At 41.5% G+C, this 26,019-nt stretch overlaps 1 protein-coding gene across 5 annotated transcripts in view; it reads right to left on the bottom strand.

Annotated features, from left to right (window-relative positions):
* Positions 1-536: 536 nt before the first annotated feature.
* The window catches only part of KNTC1 (kinetochore associated 1), a 39,547-nt gene continuing 14,064 nt past the window's right edge, over positions 537-26,019 (bottom strand). For 4 of the 5 annotated variants that reach the window (XM_042442174.1, XM_042442178.1, XM_042442176.1 and 1 more), the window contains exons 26-63: positions 24,924-25,067; positions 24,435-24,533; positions 24,209-24,312; positions 23,791-23,896; positions 23,538-23,672; positions 22,818-22,940; positions 22,084-22,153; positions 21,921-21,988; positions 21,161-21,459; positions 20,821-20,993; positions 20,456-20,553; positions 19,843-19,984; positions 19,317-19,373; positions 18,544-18,692; positions 17,590-17,697; positions 16,580-16,708; positions 15,674-15,790; positions 14,824-14,933; positions 14,415-14,625; positions 13,172-13,261; positions 12,599-12,776; positions 11,119-11,177; positions 10,603-10,819; positions 10,378-10,451; positions 9,089-9,299; positions 7,833-7,942; positions 7,325-7,374; positions 6,968-7,046; positions 6,444-6,562; positions 5,871-6,006; positions 5,251-5,346; positions 4,291-4,347; positions 3,212-3,266; positions 2,804-2,867; positions 2,453-2,582; positions 1,383-1,472; positions 1,213-1,285; positions 537-783 (exon numbers count right to left, since the gene is read on the bottom strand). In XM_042442174.1, the coding sequence (XP_042298108.1) occupies positions 710-783; positions 1,213-1,285; positions 1,383-1,472; positions 2,453-2,582; positions 2,804-2,867; positions 3,212-3,266; positions 4,291-4,347; positions 5,251-5,346; positions 5,871-6,006; positions 6,444-6,562; positions 6,968-7,046; positions 7,325-7,374; positions 7,833-7,942; positions 9,089-9,299; positions 10,378-10,451; positions 10,603-10,819; positions 11,119-11,177; positions 12,599-12,776; positions 13,172-13,261; positions 14,415-14,625; positions 14,824-14,933; positions 15,674-15,790; positions 16,580-16,708; positions 17,590-17,697; positions 18,544-18,692; positions 19,317-19,373; positions 19,843-19,984; positions 20,456-20,553; positions 20,821-20,993; positions 21,161-21,459; positions 21,921-21,988; positions 22,084-22,153; positions 22,818-22,940; positions 23,538-23,672; positions 23,791-23,896; positions 24,209-24,312; positions 24,435-24,533; positions 24,924-25,067 (4,404 nt within the window). In that variant the 3' untranslated portion in view covers positions 537-709. The remainder of the gene's footprint in view (positions 784-1,212; positions 1,286-1,382; positions 1,473-2,452; positions 2,583-2,803; positions 2,868-3,211; positions 3,267-4,290; positions 4,348-5,250; positions 5,347-5,870; positions 6,007-6,443; positions 6,563-6,967; positions 7,047-7,324; positions 7,375-7,832; positions 7,943-9,088; positions 9,300-10,377; positions 10,452-10,602; positions 10,820-11,118; positions 11,178-12,598; positions 12,777-13,171; positions 13,262-14,414; positions 14,626-14,823; positions 14,934-15,673; positions 15,791-16,579; positions 16,709-17,589; positions 17,698-18,543; positions 18,693-19,316; positions 19,374-19,842; positions 19,985-20,455; positions 20,554-20,820; positions 20,994-21,160; positions 21,460-21,920; positions 21,989-22,083; positions 22,154-22,817; positions 22,941-23,537; positions 23,673-23,790; positions 23,897-24,208; positions 24,313-24,434; positions 24,534-24,923; positions 25,068-26,019) is intronic. The other variant, XM_042442177.1, reaches the window with a different exon arrangement.

The following is a 26,019-nucleotide window of genomic DNA, read 5'->3' as shown; positions in this document are numbered from 1 at the left end:
CACATTTTGGTATATATGTGGCCTAATTCTAAACATTTACACACAGTGGTATGTTCCACTGGACCTAACGCAGGGGCAACCTGTATGCCTTGAGGTTCTATCACTGTTGTTGGAAAAAGAGCATGGAGGGCTATCATGAGTCAGAGGCATCTGCAAATATGAATAATTTTGATAGTACAAAGAAAGTATGGTAAAAATAATGCACAGATGGTACCTGTTAAAATACTCAAAATGAATCAGAAACTTTCTCAAGTGCTGAAGAGGTGAACATTTTGGGTCCTTTCAACACAGATCACTCACTGATCCAGTGTTGGAACAGTTTTGGATCAGACTCATCAGAGAAAATTACAAACCAAATCATACATAATAGAAGGGCTTCCTTATTCATATTCAGGGAGGCTAACAAAGACCTAAGTCATAAATAACTTTCTATGCTATTGGGAGGTAATATCGGAAGGACTAATCTATCAGAAATTGGTTAGATCGTGTGTGGAATGTAGCTTTCCCTGAAAAGTTGTATTGACTGAAAGTCCTTAGAAGGTAAATAAAATATTTATTGAACTCTGGACTTGCCAGCCATTGATGAAATAACAGAATGATACATTCTTCCGGACAGATATATAGGGATAGTGAAAAATAGGATTTAAAGTACTGGAACAAAGATAACTGATCTTCAGAAGTGACTTCAGAGACTTGACAGCGTCAACTTTTACAGAGTGAGGGTTCTGGTTGCTTGTTGTGTCTGGTTTTCACCCTTAATGTTAATTTCTTGTGGAAGGTAAGCTGTATAATAATATTTTTTTAAAAAAAGATCAAATCAAACACTGCAGTATTACTCAAATGCTCTTTAAGACATGCATACAGACCTAATGCAACCCATCCCACTGGGATCCTGTACATTTTCAGACTGCAGAAAGGAGCCCAGATGGAATGAGTTATCACCTATTGCTTGCCAGGGGGTCATATGGCCTAAAGGTCTGTTGGAACCTAGGGAACTCCTGCTTCTTCCTCAGCCTTCTTTGCATTCCTCGTCTATTTAAAAAGCACATAAAGTATCCTCTTCCTATTCTTTCAGCTGACAAAGTTATTAGTACTACTACCTATCTAAACTCATCACATTCACGTGACACAAGCTATATACATCAACAAAGCAGAATTGGGCATTTTCTGTCCACCCAACACAAAAGAAAGAAAAAGTCTGTGATCACTCACTTTTCCCTAGGGATTGCATCTTCTCAGGACTGTCTTCAGATTTTGATCTGTAGTTCAAAATCAAATGCCTAATCTAGAAAGTAACAAAAGAGTTATTTAGGTTAAATCTAGAGATTGTGGGCCAACTTTCTCAGATCTTATTTTGCCCAAAGAGATTGAAAGTATCATACCTGTGAAGCAAAAGCAGCTACCTCACCGTGGCTCATGTATTCCTCTACCTGCTGTACAACCGTCTCAAGCTGACATGAGGCCAGGAATCCCTGTCAAAAATCAAAAGAATCAAATCGTTTATACCTTTATTCTTCCGTGTGCATCAAAACAGTAAAAACATTGCATCAATAACACAAAAATACAATATAAATAACATTAAGAGCAAGTTAAAACAAATGTTTAAAAGTATGCAAAAGATAATAATACATCCTGGCAGAAAGTGAAGACAGACAAAAGTTGGTGCTAAATGAACTTCTTAAGGGAGATAATTCTGAAAATAGGGGACCATCACTTAGAGGCAACCCAGAAAAAGACCTTGAAGCATTTTGTCAGGTTTGTGACAAAATAGCTGCAATGTGTGCACAATGCAGGTACTGTACCTCGGTTTTAGGCCACTTTGTCCTGGCTTGATCTAATGAACTCTGCAATATGTAGTTTATGGAGATACTCAGAAAAATTAACTAGTTAACATCAATTCAGTTGGAAATTCTCAAGTCAAAAAAGGGGCAATGACATTGCCTTTATTTTTGATTGAAGTGACTGACCTAAGTTGAACTTCTAGTACTAGTATTTCCAGAATTAACTTAATAAATGAGAGACAGAACTAAAGAACCAACACATTTTATGAATGTTTAGTTAAATCAATGACTAAAATATTTTGAATCAACAAGTAATAAGGGTAGCTTGAAAGGATAGGATGGGCTTTGCATCCAGGTGGCGGCTAGACACCACATAAACCTTCTTTATCAATGTCAGGAAACTAAATTTGGAAACTTGCAAATGTAGAATTCTTGCTGTGATACACAAATATTTAAGGTCCCTTCCACACTACACAATGATAGCATTTAGATTCCACTTTAACTACCATGTTGTGTGCTATGGATTCCTAGGATATGCATTTTCATGAGGGATTTAGAATAATCGGATTCTCAGAAGCTTCACCAACTAATTCAAAAAAAGATACCCGCTATTTGGAAGAATGAGCAGTTTGATAGAAAAGGACTACACTTGCCAGGGCATATTTACTCACCCAAATTGCTTGAGTTCTTTTCTCAGGCTGCAAAATCAGCAATAGACACCCTAAAGCCAAAGCGGGCAGTTCTAACTGGGCATACTGCTTTGCAATCCCAATGAGATCGAGATGAATCGGGACAGGACACCTTTTGGGAAGGAGGACATCCAACATTTGTTACCATACTTTTATAGAGTAACAGAATAAGCCCTGTCTTAAATGGCATGAGAGTTAGTTGTACAAGTATATAAAAACATCTGTTTTCCTTAAGGCATTCAAGGTTCTCTTCCTGGAGTTCTACCTCATGTACCTTTATCAGGAGCAGAAAATTACATTTATGCCACAGAAGATGCGTCTTTACTTACTTACATCAACAGTAACCTGAAAGACTCCAAGTATGCTTCCAACTGACTAGGACTTGATGGAGAGGCAGCTTTTAAAACAAAAAACAGACACAACAAAATGGTTTCTTCACAATATATTTTGTTTAGCTTCACAGGTCACTGGTTTTCAGCTGGACAGAGGTGGTTGTAGTCTCTCGGTACACAAAAGAGAGAAACTGCTCACCTCTGTGAAGTGTGAATATTGCAATGCCACTGGGCTCAGGCACTACTGGTGTGAAATCCCAACATCCCCACGATGCTGCATTTGACACCCAACCACCCTATTACTTCAATGGCCTGTGTGAAACATGCATAGCTCTGCCTAAAGCATACCCCAGTTGCACGTGTTAACTTTGTCGTGCAATGAGACACACACAGAAAAAGCAAAACTGACCTGAAAGAAACGGCGTCCAAATGACAGTTTGCCAAGCTCGGCTGAAATTTGGAATCTGTGGAAAGTTCAAATAGATCTTAAAATACTTGAGAATCATATACATGATGGCTAGTGGAATATGAAAACATGGAGAGGGTTTTCCATTGATGGATTCCTCACTCAAGTTAAATCATCGTCTTCATCATGGCAATGCTACAGTTTTCTAAATATATGTAAAGATTCAGGCTCTACCCACTTCCTTCCTGCAGTCTTACAATCCAGCTAAGATGATAAACTGGTCAATGTTGTCTTACCTCTCCCTCTGCAGCAGCCAAATGGAAAAGATGATTATAGAAACTACTTCTGGGAGAAGAGGAGCCAAATGTCACTCAGCTACAGCCAGGATGATGTTTTTCTCCCCTTCTGAACTTTATAACCTTGTACCCAGCCTTGAAAGGCACTGTTCATATGGTTAAGTACCTGGATTGCAGCATCTTTGCCAAATCACAACCAGTGAGGAAGTACTTATAATGGGACTTAAAACTGCAGCAATTGCATGGCTTTATATCTGTTTCAGGATTCATAAGCCGCCTTGGGTCCCGTACTGGGAGAAAAGTGGGAAATCCATGAAATAAATTAGTCGGTCTAGCCCTCATAACGAAACACCCCTTGGGTTTCCTGGGTCTAAGATCCACCAGTTCTGCAAAGTGCAAAAAAAGGGCATGGAAGATTCCTGAGAACTGGTCACCGCCAGCCCTCTGCCTAAAGTGAATGTTTTTATCCCAGTTTCATATAGCTGATCCCATTTTTATCCTGCCTTCCCAGTAAAGTAATGCTCAGTCTAGCTCAGTGTATATAGGTGAAAACACACACAAAAACAATATACGTTATTCATTTTCCAAACCTCCTCTGAAGAAATCTTACCAAAAAACTCTACAATAGGGTTGCCATAAGTTGGAGTTGACTTGAAGACACATGATAACAACAACAAAACAGAGTGATTTGGCTCAGGAAGACAACTTGCATTTCCAAGAAACTGCTGATAAACTGTTTAGAAAGAGCTAATACAGTACTTTCTGGAAGAGAAAACATTTACACACCTGCCATAGTGAATAGATCCCAGCAATCTCCATTAAAACTCTCCTCAGTTGACAGATCTGAAATATAGAAGAGATTTTTAAAAATTGGGAAGGTGCAGCAATAGATGTCTTTACAAAGCAACATAATTAACTCTTGGCTCAAAGTCTGCAGCCCTTCCTTTAGCTCTTTGCTATTTACTCTGAGTTAATTTAAATAAAATCTTATTATGACAGATCACACTTCCATGCTAAATGTACCTCAGAACTGTACACTAGAAACCGGGAGTTCATACTTTAAGATGGATCTGCTAGACCAGTGGTGGCGAACCTATCGCACGCGTGCCAGAAGGGGCACTCAGAGCCCTCTCTGTGGGCACACATGCCACCGCCACAGAGGCCCTAGATTTAGGGGGAAAGGGAGGGAAAGGCCGCACGTTTCTCTCAAGCTCACTAACCCTACGGACCCTGCCACCTCCTCCGCCAGCGAGGCAGTAGTGTCATGGGGTGTGTGTGTGGGGAGGTGCGGGCATGTTCTCCATGCACCACCCCATCCAGGAAAAGGAGGAGAGGGAGCGCACAAGAGGTGCACAAGATGGCAGCTGCTGGCAAGCAGCGCCAAGGAAGAGGTGGGTTGCGTGAGGGACGGAGCCGCTAAATGAGCCTCTCTCAGCAGCATGGCTCACGGCAGTTGGGTGAGAGAAGGGAGTGTGGGCATTTCATTTGTCAAGAAGAGAGAGGGAGCATGCGCTGTCACCCGGTACGGGAACACCACTGAGTTTGGGCACTCGCCTCTAAAAGGTTCACCATCCCTGTGCTAGACACACCAGCAAAAAGGAGGATGAGTGAGGACCTTTCCCCTTTGCACATTGTTTTAATAGAGATGCTCTTGCATTTGCTACAGATACAAACGCATCCATCCTTCTACAGAAGTGCAGACGACAGACAAATCTTACCCACCCAAGGAAGAAAAAAAATCCTTACCATTTTGAAATTCATCAGTTTCTGCAACAAACCATTCCAAAGGAGAGAGTCGTGCACTTTGTATTCTAAACTAAGTTCTGTCATCAGTTTCACTGCCTGAAAAAACCAAATAATTTTATTAACACAACATTAAGACGTTGCTCCCAAATAAAGCTAACCAACGGACAAGAGTTTTCCTATTGCTCAGTATTTAGGGCTAATGCAATTTTAGTCTCAACTAGAACAGACTGAAATAAATGGGATTCACATAAGTGGTGGCTAAGAAGTCCCATCTATTTCAATGGGGCTACTCTGGGAAGGATTCAAATAGGATTTAGCTCTTAGAAACCTAAAATTGAGTTTATACCGTTTTAAATACCAGTTTTTTTATTACTCTGTCAGAACAGTATGTTTTCTGTGCACTTGATAGTCTTGTTATCATGCATTAGAAGGAATGGGGGGAAATAACAATGAGTTAGAATCAGGAGTCCCCAAAAAGTGATGCTTATGAAGATGCTTCTCAGGTAACTCCTTCCTGTCTTAAAGGCTACTATAAGTAGGAGAACAGGCACTGTTTTAACTTATGCTTCATTCATGGCTTGTCTTCCCCACTCCCAAAATCCAACTCCCAGCAATTTTACCATGGGTTTCTGGCTATGGTTTTTCCACAATCCTTTGATCATTCCCTCTTTGGGCGTGCTATGAAACGATTCATAGGTGTACGGAATATTCAGGACTTCAAACTCAGCAAGGTAAATTAAACACTTCAGGAAATGCCTGTGAAAAAGCCAAAAAATAAATTGCATTTACCGAGAAGGAGGTTAACGTAGCTTGGTTATCCTAAATCTGGCTACTAATACATAAGCTGTACAACACCAGTTTTGCAGAAATAGAAAAAAGAGCATCCTCAATGAAGATGATGAAATGCTGTAAGCTTCTAAAACAGATGGACAGAGTCTGTGAAGCTGGGCACCACTTTTCACGCAAGGCAAATGCTCAAGAGCCACAAACTCAAGGGGTATGGCCAAAGGGCAAGAGTGGAGCTTCACAGCTTTTTTTACAGACTCGAAAAGGAGCCACAGATATATAGCCCTGGTGGTTCAGCCAAGACAGATAGGAATGGAGTATATGAATGGATCCTACATGTCATTTCCTCTCTTTAAACACTGAGGCTATGGACTGTGGATCTTCTTTTGCAATACATGTCTGCTTACTTCACTTCTTCGATGGGCTTTTTGAAAAGCGATTCAACAGCAGGAGGGTTTGCAAAGTAGAGCAGGCACTTCAGAGCTCGGCTTCTGTGAGCAAAATTCAGCTGGTTTAGTCCAACAGGCTGAAACCGGGGAGGGGGCAAAGAAAGAAATCTATTATTTTTAAGACGGCAAACCATTAATCAAGACACTTTAATTCCCCTCATTCATTCCTCATAACATTTAATGGCAGTGAAAAACAAAGATGTGACCCCTGGCACCTTTTAAGAGGCACTATTCTTTCAAAGACGGTTGCTAGTTGAACAAACCTAGGAAAAATACCTTCTTTGGAGTAGGTAGGGAGCTGGGTATGTTTAGCCTACAGAAGAGACAGTTAAGGGGTGATATGATAGCAGGTTTAAATATGTGAAGGAATGTCATATTGAGGAGGGAGTAAGCTTGGTTTCTGTTGCTCTAGAGACTTGCTTACATCTTGGTCTGTATTCTGAAAAGAGGCTAAGGAAGTGTGAGTGGATACAGACACTTACAGATACTTCTGACACTGTCCATTCATAAAGGATTCTTAAGCGACTGTCTTCTGGGTGACCCTGAAGGAGGTATATTATCCTGCAGAAACAATACAAATATTTGGCTTTTTGTGCACGCTTTGATCAAGGGCACCCTCTTCTTGTTGGCCCATGATTCGTAATCAAATTTGGGTATAATAAAGCCTGTCTGAGGTCTTTTTTTGTCTCCCCAATTTGTCGAGCAATACATGCGCATATCTTGCTGCAGCGACAAAGTGACTGTGGGCCCATGACCTCAACATTAGCTATCTGCTAATGCATTGTTCAAGCGACCGCTGTCAGACAAGAGAAACCAATCCCAAAACACTCAGGTCTTACCTCTTAAAGTCTTCATCTTCTTGGATGTTTTCAAAGGCTCCTGAAGTTTTCTTTAAAAAAAAAAAGTAACAGGGAAGTTTTAAAGGTGTGAGTTTGAGAAACCAACTTTCAGAACAACAATAAGATGCTGGGCCAGAGCGAAACGCAGAGCTTTTGTGACTGGGGTTTTTCGGTTTAGTAATAAGGGTTGAAATAATCCAGTTTAACACCACTTTAACTGCCATGGCTCAATGCTATGGAATTCTCGCAATTGTAGTTTGTTGTGGCACCGGAGCAGAGCTCCATGTACTTCAGGGGTGGACAAAATGTGGCCCTGCAGAAGTTGTTGGACTGCAACTCTCATCAGCCCCAGCCAGCACAGAACATGGTGAGGAAGGCTGGGAGTTGCAATCCAACGACACCTGGAGAGCCAACAGCTTCTACCAACAGTGGAGCTGGACAAATATACAGCTAGCTGTGACAGCTATACAGAACTTTGATGACCTTCCTCTTGGAGAGGCAAACTTACGTCCATTGGAAGCTCATTTGGACACAGCCACTTTTCTAACAGCACATTCCATATTTTCTTCAAATCCAAGTCATTAATTGTAGCTATTTCTTTAGCAGCCGCATGGATATCTGTACAGGCACAGAGGCAGAACATCTCAGAAACATGAGAAAATCCCCTCCTCACCACCTGGATTTGCAGGACCTAGAGATGCCTCTCCCTGCCTTTTGTTAAAACGTGGGGAATTCTGCTCCCTTTCACACTAGTCAAATATAGCACTTTAACTGTCATGGTTGATCCTAGAGAATCCTGGGGTGTGTAGCTTGGTTAGGCACTAGAGTTCTCTGGCTGGGAATTCTTAAGTACTCTTCCCTAAAATGTCCATCCCAGGATTCTACAGGATGAAACCATGGCAGTTAAAATGGAAACATAGTGCTATACTTGTGTAGCACAGAAGGGTTCCAGGTCAGCCACCCATTTCAGGGAAAGAAAACCTATGTTTCATGATGGTCATGGATGCACTTATGCTTGTGAACTAAGGAGCGTGGCCGCATGTCCAGAACTACCACATGGACATATGCTAAACCAATTTTTCAAACTTTCGACATTCAGAGAAACTTTCCCACAAGGACTGCTCTGCTAAGAAACTCAGAAGCAGGGAAAGCTGCAGATTTTTGGAATTTGTACTGTAGGTTGCTAAAATTCTGTCTTCACACAGTGACAACTATGCTCAAAGCAGAATGAGCATGTGTTGTACAGTGTGGATCAGCGATCCCTGTATTTTCATATTACCCCACAAAGTCAGTTATGGTTATCTTCCAGCAGACCATCTCTTCCCAGTTAAGGTCCTTAGGAACTCAAACGTTCCTAGGTAAACCATTTGAAAATTCACTCCTTCACATAAGGAGGCTTGGAGAAGCCATGGGAGAGAGAAATAAAATAAACCTCCAGACAGAAAAACTCAAAAGGCAACTCTTCCAAACTCTCGGCATACCCTTAGCAAAGCAGTCAACTGCTTTCCTCTCAACATTGCCAGTGGACTTTCTAGGAGCAGTGGTGCTTTGGCTGGGTCCAAAATGTAGAAAAGTTATTGTCTGGACTACAGTTCCCAGAATCCCCCAGCCAGCATGCCTGATGGCCATACTGGCTGGAGGACTCTGGGAACTGCCATTTAACCCCACCTCCAGCTCTGGCAGGACCTTGTCCATCTACAGTTCCTTGGTAACTGGTCAAGGAACTCCATTTTTTGAAGGGGGCAAGAAGAAGCGTGAGCTAACCTGGGTAGCCCCTGCCCATTGGGTTCTGAATCCTTTCAGGAATGCTGTTGTGCTGATAAAGCAAAACAATGAGCTTGGCTGGCTTCCCTAGGAGCTTCCGGTGATCCACCAAATTCAGTTTGTGGACTATAAGTACTGCCTCTGTAGCTGACCTCCGGTGCTGCATCTGCAGCTTTTTCAGGTATTCTTGGGCCTTCTCCCGAGATTCATCCTGGATGAGAAGAGAAGAGAAGCCATTTCCCAACAGAACCTGAGAGGCTCTGTCCACAAGCCAACGGAAAAAGGAAATGAGAATGAAAAGCCAACAAGACTGGTTTGCCAGGAAAAGCTGTTAGTTCAGTTGGAGCATGTCAAGGTGGCTTCTCACACAGATTTAAATGCGCTTATGATGTCTGGCAACATTCACAAACATAGGCCTGTTACAGACTGCCAAAATAAAGCTGCTTTGGGTCTCTTTGGAGGTATGCTATTTAAATGATGCATGGGTCCTAAGAGTCCGGAGGTCACGCCAAAGCCACATTCCATTCCTAAGCACTGGAGCGCAGCTTTTGGATTCTTAGGATGCATGCATCATTTAAACAGCATACCTCCAAAGAGACCCAAAGCAGCTTTATTTTGGCAGTCTGTAACAGGCCATAGTCCTGTAACTAGGAGCCATGTGCTTCTAAGGCAATGGACAAAGTGCTCTGAGCTCCAGCTGACCTTCTTGTCTTCAGAGACAGACATCACCCATTCGCTATGCATCCCAGCAAACACTACTAGGTGAACACACACAGCTTCCCACTTAACCACTCCCCACTGACATTGGTTTCCTTCTTGGGAGTTCCTTTACTTGTAGATGTAATGGCACAACATTTGGACAGATGAGCTCTATTGATGCAATGGCTGCTAGTGTGGCACTGTGGCATTGAGAGTATCTATTCACATTGTTACACACCATACATGCCTGCAGGATCTCTATCAGTGAGAATGTGGGCAACCAAGCAAGAGTGGTGAAGGGTGTGTTTCACTCTTTCATCCCATGGCAATAATAACCCCAAAGTAGTGCTTGACATCTCCCAGGCAAACAAGTGAGAAGCTGAATCTAATCACTGTCCCTGGTGAGACCAATAATGAAGAATCAAATCTGCTTCTGTTTAGTTGTTGTCCTACCCCTTCACCTTAATAGCTTTTCACCTAGGTTCTGTTTTTTGGTCCCACTGGAATGGAAAAGATTCCTGGGGAAACTGGTGTAATTTAAAATCATACTGTCAACATTTGCAGAAGGCTGGTGATACAAGAGTCAGTACCGTCACAGTTGTATGTGTCAGCCATTTTTCAGCTAAACTGATGCAGGCTTTCAAAGCCTGGACCTTCATGGGCCCTGGAAATGGGAGAAGAAGAAAATGGTGGCAAATACAGAGCACAAGTTCATCCTCAAAGTATGATTGCTAGGAAAAAGCTCAAAAGCTCCAGATTAAAACAGATTTAAAACAGGAACACCCCGAGAGAGCAATACATGATCTTCTCCATACCTGCAGGAAGTTCTTGAGCCATCTTATGGGCAAGTGCTGCGGCCCATTCTGGGTTAGCTATAGAAAGCAAATATGTCTGAATGGTCTGCACAGCTTTAGCAGTTTCATTGTCAGCTGCTGGCAAACATTCACGTTTCATTGCATCTAAGATCTTGGGCTTCAGCTTTTGTTGGAACACATAATCAGCTGCAGACATGTAGAGCGTATTCAGAGAGACCTTGAAAGAAATACAAAAAAGGTGACAGGGTTTTGCAAGGCCTTTCTGCTGTGTCAACTTTAAGGGCATGAACAAGTGCACACTACAAGAAAATGTTGCAGCATGGAGTGTTGCCTTTTTCCAGGACATTCCGTGCCATTCCTCTTCCAGCTGTTATGCCCTACTAGGCAGTACTCTCAATCAGAAAAAGTTTACTTAAAGCAGAAGGATGCTAGGACTCTGATGAGGTTTCTAGACAAGCAAAAGGTCAGGCTCTGATAAAGTATGTTAAACAAGAATAAAAGCATGTTCATCCTTACCTTCATGAGTTTGGAAATCAGAAGCAGTTTTGGGAATGATTCCTCATTTAGCTCTGCAGCTAGAAACAAAGAGAAGCCAAGAATGATATTGCGAAAGAGGATTAAAATGGCAGACCCACGGACTATTGGACTATCACTCCCAGAATCTTTGATCACTGGTGGAAGTTGAGAGCTGAAGTCCAGTGACATATGCAGAGTCAAAGTTGAGAACCACTAGGACAGAATATTAAAGTTGGAATAAGCGGCAAGGATAATTCTAGACCAACCCCAGGACATGCAGGAATACACAACTAAAGCATGCCTGAAAGATGCCCATCCAATCCGTTTTAAACCCTTCAAAGAAAGAGAGTCTGCCACTCAGAGGCAGCCTATTCCACCATCCAACAGCTCTTAAAGTCAATAAGTTCTTTGTAAAGTTTAGGTGGAATGTCTTTTCTTGTCATCTGAACCCAATGGTTCTCATCCTTGTTTTGGGAGCAGCAGAAAAAAAAAAAGCTGGCTCCAGCTTTTACATGACATCACTTCAGATATGAAAAGATGGCTATCATGGCACCTCTAAGTCTTTTCTTATCTAAGCTAGCTCTGTCCGTTGTTCCTCATAAGGCTTGGTTTCCAAACCTTTGACCATCTTGGTCACTTTTCTCTGAACAACTTATAGCTTTCAATGTTCTTTTTGAATTGTAGGGCCCAGAATTGGACACAGGATTCCAGGTAGGGTTTGACCAAGGCAGGACAGAATGACAACACTACTTCTCTTGAAGTGAACACTATGTTCGAACTGAAGCAGCCTTTGGCTTCTGCATCATACTGCTGTCTCATGTTTAGCTTGTGGTCTACTTAAAGCCTTTTCACATAGAATCATAGAATCGTAGAGTTGAAAGAGACCACAAGGGCCATCCAGTCCAACCCCATTCTGCCATGCAGGAAATCCAAATCAAAGCATCCCTGACAGATGGCCATCCAGCCTCTGTTTAAAGACCTCCAAGGAAGGAGACTCCACTACACTCCGAGGGAGTGCATTCCACTGTGGAACAGCCCTTACTGTCAGGAAGTTCCTCCTAATATTGAGGCGGAATCTCTTTTCCTGTAGCTTGCATCCATTGCTCTGGGTCCTGTTCTCTGGAGCAGCAGAAAACAAGCTTGCTCCCTCCTCAACATGACATCCCTTCAAATATTTAAACAGGGCTATCATATCACCTCTTAACCTTCTTTTCTCCAGGCTAAACATACCCAGCTCCCTAAGTTGTTCCTCCTAGGACATGGTTTCCAGACCCTTCACCATTTTAGTCACCCTCCTTTGGACACGCACCAGTTTCTCAATGTCCTTTCTGAATTGTGGTGCCCAGAACTGGACACAATATTCCAGGTGGGGCCTGACCAAAGCGGAATACATGTAATGCTTTCAGGCTAGATATCACCCATCCTATTCATGTGCCAATTTTTTTATAAAGGTATAAAAAGTTGCATTTTGCACACTCACCAATAATTTTCCAGAAATACTTTGAAGTTCCAAAGAAGATCAAATGGAAGGGAAGTCTGGTTTTAGCAGCTGGTGATAGATGCATGGCCTGTTCAAAAACATACTGATGTTCCAGATCTCCAGGAATGGAAATTCTTTTATAAGATTTCAGGTGTTTTATGAGCATCAGAGCTTGGGCCTAAAAAACAGACAAGGCAAAACCAGAATGTTTATTCTACTCAACATCAGAGCTGTTTTTTCAAGAGAAGGAAGTGAGCCTGTGGCTACACACATTCGTGAAACATGAAAATACAGTGTAATCCAAGCTAGTGGATGAAGGATGTTCAGTAATGCCTGTCAAGCACATAGTTGTGAAAAGGAACAAATGGACAAGCATTTTTGGGAGAATGTATGGTTTGGAAATATTGTTCCAAAGTAGTACATGAAACATCGAGGTGTTTCTAGTGTTTCTCTCTAGAACCGAGCATGTACTGTATGTCACACCAGCAGGAAGACCCTATAATCCAACAAACGGATACTTTCTTTACATGCCAAATTGCAATTATTTAAGTAAAGCAATCATTATCATCTCACCAAATCCAATGGGACACCTGCAGCCAGCACACCAGCCTTTTCTATGATCATGAGAAGACTTTCAATAGTCTCATAGTCATATGGATCGAGCTATTTCACGGATGAGAAACAAGTAGGGGGAAAGAAAAACACAAAACGCAACCAAAATTAATGTACAATTCCCAATTACAAAACTCACAAACAGGCGCTCTTTGGGTTTGAGACAGAGCAAACAAAACAAACAAGCTTCATTTATATACCGCTTCATACCGCCTAAGCAGTGTCTAAACAGTTTACAACTGTAAGCTAATTTGCCCCCAACAATCTGGGTACTCATTTTAGCGACCTTGGAAGGATGCAAGCCTGAGTCGAGCTTGAGCCCTTTTGCTGGTCTTGAACTCGCAACCTTATGGTTTTGAGTGAGTGGCTGCAGTACAGTACAGGCATTTAACCACTGCACCACCAGGGCACAACACAAGTCATTACATTATCATCATTATGGGACCATTTGCGCTCCACTGTCATAGCACAAATGGAACTAATATAAGCACTATCCATTGCATTTTTTTAAATCCAGCCTCGCATGTTACTGTGAAGAATGTATGGTGATCATGGCCGGCAGTTGGAACTGCAAAGCAGAGTATTTAAATGTCATTAATTGTTTTCTTTCTTTCTTTCTTTCTCTCTCTCTTTGATAAGGAGGATGTAAGCAAGTCACATTTCAGTTGTAATGCAATGAATGGGAATCCAGCTACTTCTCTGGTCTAATATATAATACTGTAATTTCTAATTGCTCTTAAAAGTTACTTTCAAAGGCATTTTTAGAGGCAGGAATTTTTCTAGTTGCATGTCATTCTCTATTAAAACTAGGGCTTGTGTTTCATTTTTTTCAAGCATCAACCAAAGCAACAAGTCCCTTTTTGCACACGTTCATGAGCAAAGCCAGTGAATTATTTGGTATACTTTAAATGTTACAAGAATAAAGTACTTTTAAAAAGCAACATTCAAAGAGCTACCCTTGGCCGTACAAACATAAGGTAGCAGAGTGCTGGACATCTCTGCAATAAAGCACCACAAAGAAAAAAGGTGTCACTCTGAAGGTCTCTTACTGTGGTAGAGTAAGTTGTTGTGGGGATATCTTGCAACAAACAGATTAGGCTTGATAGTATTTGGGTCACACCCATCTGTTTCATAGCATGCTATTTGGGAAAATGTAACTGGTTTGTCCCTTGAAGACAGAGTATATATTTTGCATGGTTTTTACCTTGTGCAATGTTGTACTAAGCTTTACAACCAAGTCAGAAGTGCTATTCAGAAGAGGAATTGTTTCCAAAGCTTTGGCAAATACTAAACCATGGGTTTGTGATTTCCCAGTGTCCCCTGAAGCATCTCCTTCAACATGAACTGTACTGATATTCTGGATGTGTGTTTCAATGCACAGCTGCAACGCTGCATCAGTATCCAGTTGGTAAGTACTAAAGAAAGAAAGAGTGAGAGCGGGAGTGAAAATCAGAAGCTCCTTATTCAAAAATCCAGTGATTCCATCTGGGAACATGTTTCAGATAGTTAACATTTCAATAAAGAGTCTTCCTCATGATTTTAATTCAGCAGTTTCATTTTATGTGATAAAATGGCATTTTTTTAACCACAGTAATGAAATTTAGCTCCGTCACCTGCAATATTTCATCATGAGCTCTGTATCCACGTTTGGATGCTTAACCAAAGTTCGCAGAAGCTCCTTCTTTCTCACCGACGGCATTCTAAATACACTCTGGAATGGGATCTATGGACAAAACACAATGTCTTTTGTTAAATGTACAAAGCATTAAGTCAGGCACTGCTCAGAAGATTTAACACCAACCTGCATTCTGACCTATAAATTCTGCTCTCTAGTTATAATACTGAAATTTAGAGACTATGGCAAATTGATAATGAGCTCCGGGGTTTTCTCCCGCACACCCTTTCATGCTCAAATGTGCTGCTTTTTATTTTCACATGAGCTGGTGTGGATATAGACCCACTTCTTTGGATGCAGTACCAATTGGTATTAAAGCCTCAGGCATAAAAGATTTACTCTTAAAGGTCCTGCCATATATTTTTCTCCCCATCCCCCTCCTCCTGCTGTTAGTACCAAACCAAGATATGTGACAGAGTCACAAATATCCTCTCCCCTTATGTAAAACTGTATCCGCATCAACTACTTCTTATGCTGAAGTTCCTGTGCTGACTAGAACGGGACAATTTTAGAGGAATACACCAAGGAGCAACTTGTTTTTATGGGACTTTGGTGTTAATGGCACAGATGAAATGAAAAATAGGACAATCCACCAGGAACTACAGCACAGAAGACAAACTGCAACAGACTTTGTCTAAAAGCCAAGTTTGGCAGGCTTTTTTTCGTCATAAAGAAATATACACTTTAACAAGTTTATCCTCAAAGTGGTATTTTAGAAATCAGCTGCCAGGAAACATCCCAACCAACTCTCTCTTCCAAATTCGGACGTAATAAGAAAGAATACGTACGCCAAGTTTCCCAAGCTCTATACCCCATTCGGCATCTGTGATTAAGTTTTCAAATGCGTTCTGCTCCTTTGTCTCATCATTGAGAATGCTCAGCTCCACGCCAACAATACCAATAGCCTATTCAAGGGAGAAAAAACAGCCATGAGATGCATGTACTTGCAAACACACACCAATTCAAAGTTCTCTTAAAGAGCCCACCCTCATGCTCTTTTGCCCTTTTTCTATCACTTCAAATGCTCAATGAATCATTCATAGTGGAGTGTATTTACAAAAAAAAGTCTCATTTCTCATTCTCTGTTCAAGAAATATTTGCAGCTTAGGGCTTCTCAAGGCTGCCCCATAGTTCTGGAAGATATTGCGACATACTCTTTTGGATATCATACACTGAAACACCCTGCAGAGGTGTGGTTCTCCTCCATTCACGCCAGCTTCTCCACAAACTCAACACTTCTCTCCATAGTCTCATCTTGTACATCATTTCTATTTTCCACATCCATTTTTTGTTAATTATTTTTCATTTTTTTGGTACAATTATAGTGCTCAAGTGATACAAAGCTATACCACTTTAGAACTCTAATTCTAAAGAAAGACATGTTGTTGTTAGAACAATTTATACCAGGCATGGGTAATCTTTGGCCTTCTGGGTATTGGCTTACATCCAACTGTTAATCATAACCAGAGTTGATTCATTAAATCGGCAGGAATTTAACACTTAGGCAAGTTCCATTTAGCCTGCGACTCGACTGTAGTTGGGACTAAAATGAGATTAAGGTCATTGTTGGCTTTCAACGTTTATCATCACAGTCCAGTGTCTGAGGATGATGGAAATGGCAAGAACATCTGGAAGGCCACATGCTCATTTTACAAGCTCACATTAAAACCAAAAAAACAGGATTCAAGACTTACCCGAATTTTGCCATAATTTTGTGATGTTTTATTAATGATGTCCCAGAGCATTTCATATCTAATTTCTTTTGGCAGCAGTGTGCAATAACCCAGAGCAAGTCTGTGATCTATCGGATGACTATTGAAAACCTATAGAAACAAACGAGAAAGAAGCACTGTGTTCATTCTTGCGTGTGGAGGCATCCAGGCCATGTTACGTCGTGTTACTGCTTAGTTTAAAGCAGGGACCACATGAATTAAAAAAAAGGATACTATGCCCCCCCTCCATTTTTTGACAGCCAAGCACTGAGACCCAGCAGCAGAACCCAAGAAAGAACAGAACTAAAAGTAAGAACCTGACATATGAAGGAGGCCAAAAATAGTAAATTCCAGCCCACCTAATGAATGTGCCACTGAAAAAAAAGAATGAGATTGGGTGCTTCCTTCTCCAGATAAGAATGAACATTCTCAATAAGTGGCCAATGTTTCATTGCAATTTGCAAGAAGGAGTCATCCGGGCATGGAATTTACCAACCTGTAAAATGCTGAAGGGCAGGAATAGCTGGACTTTATTTATTAGGCAAAGTGTGCTTTAGTACCCACCTGCCAAAGGACATTTCAACCAAGACATATTGATCTAACTTAACTTATAGTGCTTGGTGAAGATAGGAGGATTAAATCAAACAGCTGTCCCACAGATTGCATAAAACAGTGGCAGGGGAATGAAGAGAAAGCAGCTGAAATAGCCTCTGCTCTGACAGAGTGTGCGATGACATGCGGAGGCTTTGCTAAGTGCATGGTGTCATAAGGAGAGGAAACATAGGCCTTAAACTTAAGATACAGAGGGAGAAATTGAAACTTCAAGAACAAAAATGGCATCTGACAACGTGAAATTACTCCCCCCTCCAAAGGAAGAGCCACTGACCCAGCAGGAACTGCACAAAAGTTTAAGCAAGGGAATTTGTTGTCCCGTACAGCAGTGACAAATACTCTTTGTCCCTCTTGCAACACAGTGCATAGCTAGGACTCACCTTGTGCAACAGGGCTGTAACAATGGTTTTAGTCACTAAAGTCGAGCTCTGTATCATTTTATAGAGAAACGCTCTCTGCTCTGCATCTTGTGCATCCTGGTCATGTACCTGTTGGACACAGAATACTAATAATGCATTGGAACTCCTGCAGACAGTTTTGCTGCGACGAAAACATTCCAGATGTACACATCATCTGCTTCCTTCGTAAAAAAATTTTTTAGTGATGTCAAGAAAATCTTTCCTGTTACAAATGCTTTTCTAGTTAAGAAATTATAATGGTGCAGACTGGAAAAAAATCAGCTGGCCTCTTGTGGGGAAGCCAAAGAAGATACTGGTGACTACGAAAAGCCTTTTCCCTAGCATTCTGGCGTTCTTGCTGCTGCCACTGTCATCAGGGTCTCTGCAGTATGTAATTTCCATGGATTTCAATGGCTGTACTCTAGCTGGGACTAACATTGGATTTACCCCTGAAACTGTAATATAACTAATCTTAATTGATTTCACTGAATTAATTGTTTAGGTAATTAGAAGCGATGTGAGCTTGGGGCCAGGGTAGTGTTCCAATCTGGAATGAGTCTGCATCATGGGGAAAGCGTTAACAAAGGGCCCGTTATTCAGTTAGAAAAACGTTATGCGCAACTGCCAATTGAATAAGTGGTGTCATCCCACTTCTGCAGCACTTGAATAGTTTTCCAGTTCTGAATTCAACTGCTAATCCCAGATACACCAGATCTAAAAAATTAATTAAACGTGTTCATTATTCAAGAGATGCACTCTAGTTGGGACTAGCAATTGGAATTCAGACTCGGACCATAATTTCCAGAATCCTCTAGCCTGAATTCTCGGAGGTGTAGTCCAAGGGATTTAAGGTTTACAAGCTCTGTGACTTTGGTCCTAAGACAGGCCTAAAGAACACCTCATGGAAATAAGCTCTCCTTATGTTTCATGTCATACCTTTGCAGCCAAGCTTGCAGTCATGTGTTGAAACAAGGACCCTGAAGAGGTGGTGATTAGTTTCAAGGCCAGCTCATATTGACTACATTCTTGTAGGTTATTGAGCAGGACAGTGATAGGATGCATACACAAGACACACAGGTTCTTTCCTACAGGAAAAACAAAACAGTTATAGGATGCTGTGACAGGGAAGGCTTTGGGATCTGTAGGGCATGAGCATCAGCCTTGTAACTAAGGCTAACAAACATCAAGCATTCGACTGTGCAACCAGGTGCACATAGCCACAATGTTGAGATATGGTCTTTCAGATAGTCTAGACCAGTGATGGTGAACCTATGGCACATGTGCCAGGGGTGGCACTCAGAGCCTTCTCTGTGGGCACTTGTGCCGTCACCCCAGCACAGAGTTTGCCAGAGTTTGTTACTAGAAAGCCAGAGGGACATGGCACTTTGCAATAAATAAGTGGGTTTTGGGTTGCAGTTTGTGCACTCAGCCTCTAAAAAGTTCACCATCACTGGTCTAGACCTAAGCTGTATAGGCCTCTATAGGTCAGGACCAGCACTTTGAATTGTGCCTGGAAACAAATCCGTTTCATAATATAGCACAAACTGAATCAGATCCTCTAATTTAAATTTTGACGAATTTGGCACTCTTTACTAATATTCCAAACGGTGATTTTACAGCACTGAGAAACACTATCCCTTAGTTTGTTGTTTCTAACTGAAAAGGTATATTTTTCTTGCCATAGATATAATTGTTTGCTCGTGCAATACCTTGTTCAAATGAGCTATGTGTCAAACTGGTAGAGTCCAGAGGATAAATGTTCAGTTCTGCAAAAAACAGACAAAAAAACCCTGTATGCTTCAGCAAAATCCTTTAGCACATCGCCAGCAGTTTACATTACTGTTTCCCTCTACTAAGGCATGTAGCACAAATGTAGCTAATGTTGCATTCCAATCAAAACCTGGTTACAGATCCATGGATTAATACATTTTTGAATACTGTATAAACAGATAAAAAGGCTGGGGAGAGAAGAGGAATATTGTTTACCCTCACCTACGTACAATGTACATGACACTTTAAAAAAACAGGTATGATCCTACTGAGGAACTTACAATCTAAAAGAGACACAAAGGAAAAGGACAAAAGAAGGGAATAATGAAGGTATGGGGAAGTGGAGGGAAACAAAGCAGTACAGAAGGTTCTCTCCAATAGTACCTACTATAGATGTACTAAGATATGGGCAAATTAAAAATGAGGAAGGAGTGTACATCTAAGCGGAGGCAAGAAACAAGTTACCTTTCAGAGGCACAATGGCAGAAGTAATTTCATATGCAGGAGGGAGTACAGTTAAAGGGTCCAGCACAGCTCCATCTTCAGTGAAAAACTCATCCAATGCCCAATCTGGATAAAGGTCTTTCTCAGCTCCAGAAGACATCTCCTAAACAAAGGAGGAACTCCCTTTTGTCAAAAGACCAGGAGAAGAAGAGCGAAGGAAGTCCGGGAGCCAAGACATGGGACGGCCCATACTGCTGTCCATAGCAGCCTAGAAAGTACTGCAATATCCAGCAACCTCCCAACATATTTGCTCCATCTGGCATGGACCAGAGACTCCTTTAGCCTTCTGGGTTTTAAAATGCATGAATAAGGCTACAATCCTATGTCCTTCTCTAGAATCAAAGAAAGAGACCCCAATGGCCATCTAGTCCAACCCCCTGCGGTGGAGGAAGACACCATCAAAGCCCTCCCAACAGATGACCATCCAGCCTCTGTTTAAAAACTTCCCAAGGAGGAGACCCCACTGCACTCCAAGGCATGTTCCACTGTTGAACAACTCCTCTTGGCAGCTCCTTTGGAAGCCCTACGAAAACCAGCGACGCTTATTTCTGAGTAAAAATGGGTTCTGCATTACCTTCAATATAAATGCAGTGTCTTCAATGTGGCACTTTCCAGAAAGTTCATGGGCAAAGGAGGTATATTTACAAAGCTCTAATGCATCTAAGAGAAGATCTGTAAGAAAGAGTGATGGTTTCACGTTTCTGATAGTGAAAAATATATTGTTAACAGCCAGCAGTGTGCAGACAACTTCTACTGTGGGTATACTTTCACCGCAGAATTTACACATAAGGAGACCAACAATATAATTTTTTTGTGACATTGTTAACTACCCTATAGGTAAGCAGATGTGACCTCTACTTCCTCAGTGGGCTGCTATCCTAGAAGCCATTTTTCATTAAGACAGTTACTCAGGATCAGTTAAGAATTACTCCTATTTACCCGGACTGCAGAGCGTCACAGCTTGACATGCCATTTCGTGGATCACCGCTGGAAGATTTAATCCTTTTGGCCCAACTATCGGACTGTCAGAACCCAGTATGTGACAGAGCTTTTGACAAGCTAAGAACAGCAACCTTCCTGTTTGTTCATTGCTATGATAGTCATAAAAATCCCTAAATGAATTTGATTTAAAAAGAAAGGAAAAAGAAAGGTAAATAAAAGGTGCATGTAATTCCAAAATAAACCCAAGTCAGTCAAGGTTATCAGTATAGCATGCACATTTCCAGACTTTATCCTGAATGATAAAATGTAAGGTCAAACCCAACTTTTTCCCCCTAACCTGCATATGTGGAGCGCTTTGTTAACGTTTCCAGTATCCAATGCTCTCAGCACCAACTCTGTTCCCATCTCATGCTCTGTTCTTTGCAGGAGCTGACCCAGTCTGTAAAGTCTTTGTTGGGTCATCCCTTTCCTCTTTAACCCACCGTCCTCCAAACATGTCTCCTTTTCTTGTGTCTCCTTTTCTTGTGGTTTTTTAAACGTCACAGCATCATAGGTTTCAATCTTCTCTTCGAGGAGCTGAGACATCAGTGATGGGTTCTCATAATCTTTGGGAGATATGCAGATGTCAAAATTATCCTGAACAAGAAGGTTAAGAAAGGGGATAGAAGAAAAAGCATGAGAGTGAGATGTTGTGGGATGAGCAGCTTCACACAAAGCGTCTGTGGAAACTGGAAGCTGTTTGTTGGGAAGTGTTGGGATATCTACTGACTGACAGTGACTCTTGATGGATTCCAGCATTCCTTGAAGTCAGAGATCCTTTAAAAGGGGAATAGCTAGGGTTGAACCTACATCAGCAGTTAGAAGCATCCAAGAATGAGCTATAGACAGCTTCCAGGGCCTCTCTCGGATCCCCCTAGATGCCCCAGGGACACAACAACCACAACAACCACCATCCCAAATGAGAATTCTCATCCTTGGAAGCCTCCAAGAGAAGCAATTCCCCTTTCAAACAAAACATACAGTAATTACATTTACTTCACCATACACTGCACAAATGAACCTCTTTATATGTTTTTGGAAGCAATTGCAAACCTCACCTGCAAGGCTCTCAGAGTTTTAAACAGGTTTAAATCAGCTTCGCAGTCTTCTTTCTTCCCAAGATTTTCTATCCTCCAAAAGAGGAGGAAAATAAGAGTGGTTATTGAACTGCTTGTCAGAATTAACCTAAAGAGTAAGTAATTCAAACAATGCAAGATTTACCTTTCAGGTGACTAAGCAGAAATCTGAGGACTTCCACAAGGCCTTTTTTCAAGTATAGCTGTGCCTTCTGCTGGCAGTAGCGGTGGAATGGGGAAAACAAAGAAAATGGTGACAAACACTATGTTAACAAGGGTTCAGATCCCCACTCAGCCACAAAAAACCACTGGGCAACCTTAGTCAAGTGTGTCTCAGCCTGAGAGGCAGGCAATGACAAACCTCTTCTCAAGAAATCTTCTAAAGAAAACACCATGAATGATGGACTGATTTATTGGATTTATATCCCGCCTTTCTCCCAAAATGTGATGCAAGGCAACGTGACAGATGACTCAGAGAATACTTCAAGGCACACAACAAACCCTGACACACACCAGAGATGGGGAACAGTATGGTTTCAGAGCTACATGGGAACCTCAGCCTACTTTGGAGACTCCATTACTCCTAGTTCTGGCTATTCTAGCAAACGGACCTAGGAAAAATCATCCCTGAAGGAATACAGCATTCAAGACATTCAACACAAAAAAAATGTTCCTCATTCTTAATACACTGTTTAAACCCATACAGGGCAAATTTTGGTACTCCCATTGTTGCTGGACAGCAACTCCCATCATTCCTCACCATTGGCTGGGACTGGTGCGGAAGGCCAAAACAAACCCACCCTAACTTATATATAACCATTATAGTGCTGCTTCTTGTTTTAGACTATGTACCAGTACAGTTTGTTTGAGAGAGCTTACTTCTTCTTCGCTGGCAAACATTTCTTTTTCCAGTTCCAGTTTTCCCCACATCACAGTCCTCTCTGCAGCTTCCACAGCTTCAGCAGGAGGCAGAGACTTGAGTAAGCTTATGACATCCTCCCCCTGCAAGAACGTGCAAAGTATTGTCATTCTGGGTATAGCCCATAACTGGTACATAAACGTGATCAATAAAGCTCCTGTGGCCAGTGCTAAAATGGGTATGGGAGAAGGGTTTGATTTTGCTTTATGTTACAAACAATAAAAGACTAGTGTGGTAGAAATCCAGAAAAAATATATATATATAAATGCCTCAGAGAAACTGTGTAAGTCCAACAACATTTTCATCCTCCTGCTTCTTTTTCATCTTCCTGCCCTTGATCATGGAGTACTAGCTGAGTGCTTCTTTAGAAGTCAGTGCACAGGAGCATAAGCCTAAATCCAATAGTTAGTCCCAACTAAAGAAGACCCCCTAAATCACTGGGAGATTTGATCCATTGAGTCAAGGGGTTTACTGGCCCTAGTATGCGCTCTACAACCAAGCTATATAGGAACGTGTTCATGCGTGGATCATATCCACTGCTGCCCTCTCCCCCAATAGCTAAAACATGCCAATGTCAATACAACTAGATGCAGCAGAACACACAGAGTACCTAATACAATTTAAAAATACATGATTTTGATATTTCAGAGGTTAATGCACAGTTTTAAGAATATTCACACCTTTTCTTTGTCAATAAGGTCCATAATCCTCCAGAGATAGACTTCAGCAGTGGGCAGCATATATGCATTTACTATTTTCAAAGCATCCTCCAAAGAAGAAGGAGTGTCTTGCTTAAGAATGTACTTTACTAGCATCTGGAAAACAGAGACATCAGAACACTCTTGTGCCTTAGACACACATGTTTATCAGAGGTTATAGCAAACACACAATCCTCAACCGACATATTAGGCACAAGGCAAACTGGTCACTTACCCGTATTAACTGCCTGTCATTTAAGAGGTTGGTATCTCTTATTCCATAGCTCCGCAAAAGTTTCTTCATTTCCATCAGCTGGTAGCCTTCTTGTAGCAGCTTTGCCCTGCAATATGGTGTGGCTGGTATTACAAATTGTGACAGATGAGACAGATGACCACAGCTTAAATAAAAGTTTATGGCAAAACAGCTAAACCAGTATCACCCTAACAGGATCAAGCCACAAAGTTACGTCCCGTTCTGCAGTTAATCCACCCATTAAGAATTTTGGGCACTGTAATCCAAGAAGCAATCTTTCTCAGTTTCTGGCCTTCTAACTCCCAATTTAACAAAGATAATAAAATCATAAAAGTACCAAGAAAAATGTACTCAGGTCAGTTAGTATGATTCAGGAACATGTGTGTATCTGTTCTCTTACTTGGTGTGATCCATGTGCAAGTATTGCTGCACCAGCTGCTCTAGCCCTGGACTCCAGGGAACCACAGCACCATGTATTATTGCCAGCACTCCTTCAATGATCAGCTACAAAGAAAAGAAAATCTCTGCAAATGATGGGCCACTAGCATGTCTTCCGTCACTGCTCTGGCCATTTGTCATCCTGACTTTGGAGATGATCTTTGGCAGATTTATTCCATCATACTCACATCTATGTCCGACATACAGCCCAAGACAGCGATGGCCTTTGCTTCCCATGTAGTGTCAAAGACAGATGTTGACCATTTAGAATACCTCTGCAGCAAGTCCTAAACAGTGTTTTAAGAAATATTATTCAAAAGGAACACATAGCTGTGCTACTGTAGCAGAAATATTCCATACATGAAAGTAAATCTTTAAACCAACAACAAGTGCTTTCGTATTCTTCTTCTGGATTATATTGCACTTTTTAGGCAGTTCTATGCAGACCCATGGGATAAACCTCACTGAATCCAGAGGACATGGTTTCAGAGTGAATATGTATAAGATTACAATGTTAGTATCTCAAGTGGGGAACACTTATCATCTACTATTTTTATTCCTTAAACACTATAAAGCCTCTGGATTTGGACAAGTGAACAGAAACTATTAGATAGCATCCTTAGTTATTTCATGACACAACAAAGTTTTTCTTTTGCTCGAGAAGAGGAAAAAGATACCTTTATGTACAGCAAGAGAATTTCATCCTTTTGTAGATTATGATGGCAGATGTACGGTCCAATATACTTCTCTAAAATTACTGGAACAAGTTCAGGTGCCAGAACTTTATCAAACATACGAAACACTATTGTATTTGCATTTCCCTAGAAGGCAGTAAGCAACCAAAAAGCAAACAAAGAAAGATCACTGTAAAATGTACAAAGAGCATTTGGCAATGGATCTACTTCTCTAAAGGCTTCGTTATCACTCAAAAGTCACTAAGTGCAGCCACATTGCAGAAATAATCCAGTTTGACAGCACTTTAACTGCCATGACTCAATAGAGTTCTGGAAACTGTAGCTTTGTGGGATATTCTGTCAGAGAGCTCTGGTGCCACAACAAACTACAACACCCAGGATTTCATAGCACTGAGCCATGGCAGTTAAAGAGGTATCAACCTGGATTACTTCTGCAGTGTAGATGCAGCCACTAACTGTGTCCACCAACACCAACTTTGATTTCTAGAACAGAAGGGGGACGTCACTTTCTCACATACTATATATCCCAGCTTTCTTCCAAAGGGTGGGTAACTGGTTGTCCTCCAGATGTTCTTGGACTACAGTTTTCATGATCCCTGACTCCTGGCCATGTTACCAGAGGTTGATAGTAATTGGAACCCAAAACATCTGGAGGATATCAACATGGCATATGGAGGATTCACACCATTTGATCTTCACAATATCTCTCTAGACAGGTTTGGCTGAAAAGGTATGGCCATGTTAAGGTAGATCACTGTCTTTCATGACAAACAAGGGTTCAAAGCCAAGGTAAAACCTAATTTTAGTCCCAGAAAGAGCAGACCTGTTGAACTGAAATGGATTTACACCAGTGGTGACAAACAAGCCCCATTCATGAAAGCCTGTGTGATCTAATGTATTTGAGAGTTGGACTACAATTCCAGGAGACCAGCATTCGAATCCTGCCTCACTCAAGAAAACCCACTGGGTGACTGTGGGCAAAATCACACTCTCTGTCTCAGAGGAAGGTCAGGACAAATTTCCTATGAAGGAATTTTGCCAAGAACGCCTAGGATACGGTCACCACAAATTGGAATCA

Source organism: Sceloporus undulatus, chromosome 10 (genome assembly GCF_019175285.1).
Source record: "Sceloporus undulatus isolate JIND9_A2432 ecotype Alabama chromosome 10, SceUnd_v1.1, whole genome shotgun sequence".
Taxonomy (NCBI): domain Eukaryota; kingdom Metazoa; phylum Chordata; class Lepidosauria; order Squamata; family Phrynosomatidae; genus Sceloporus; species Sceloporus undulatus.
This window is presented reverse-complemented; position numbering and strand designations above follow the sequence as displayed.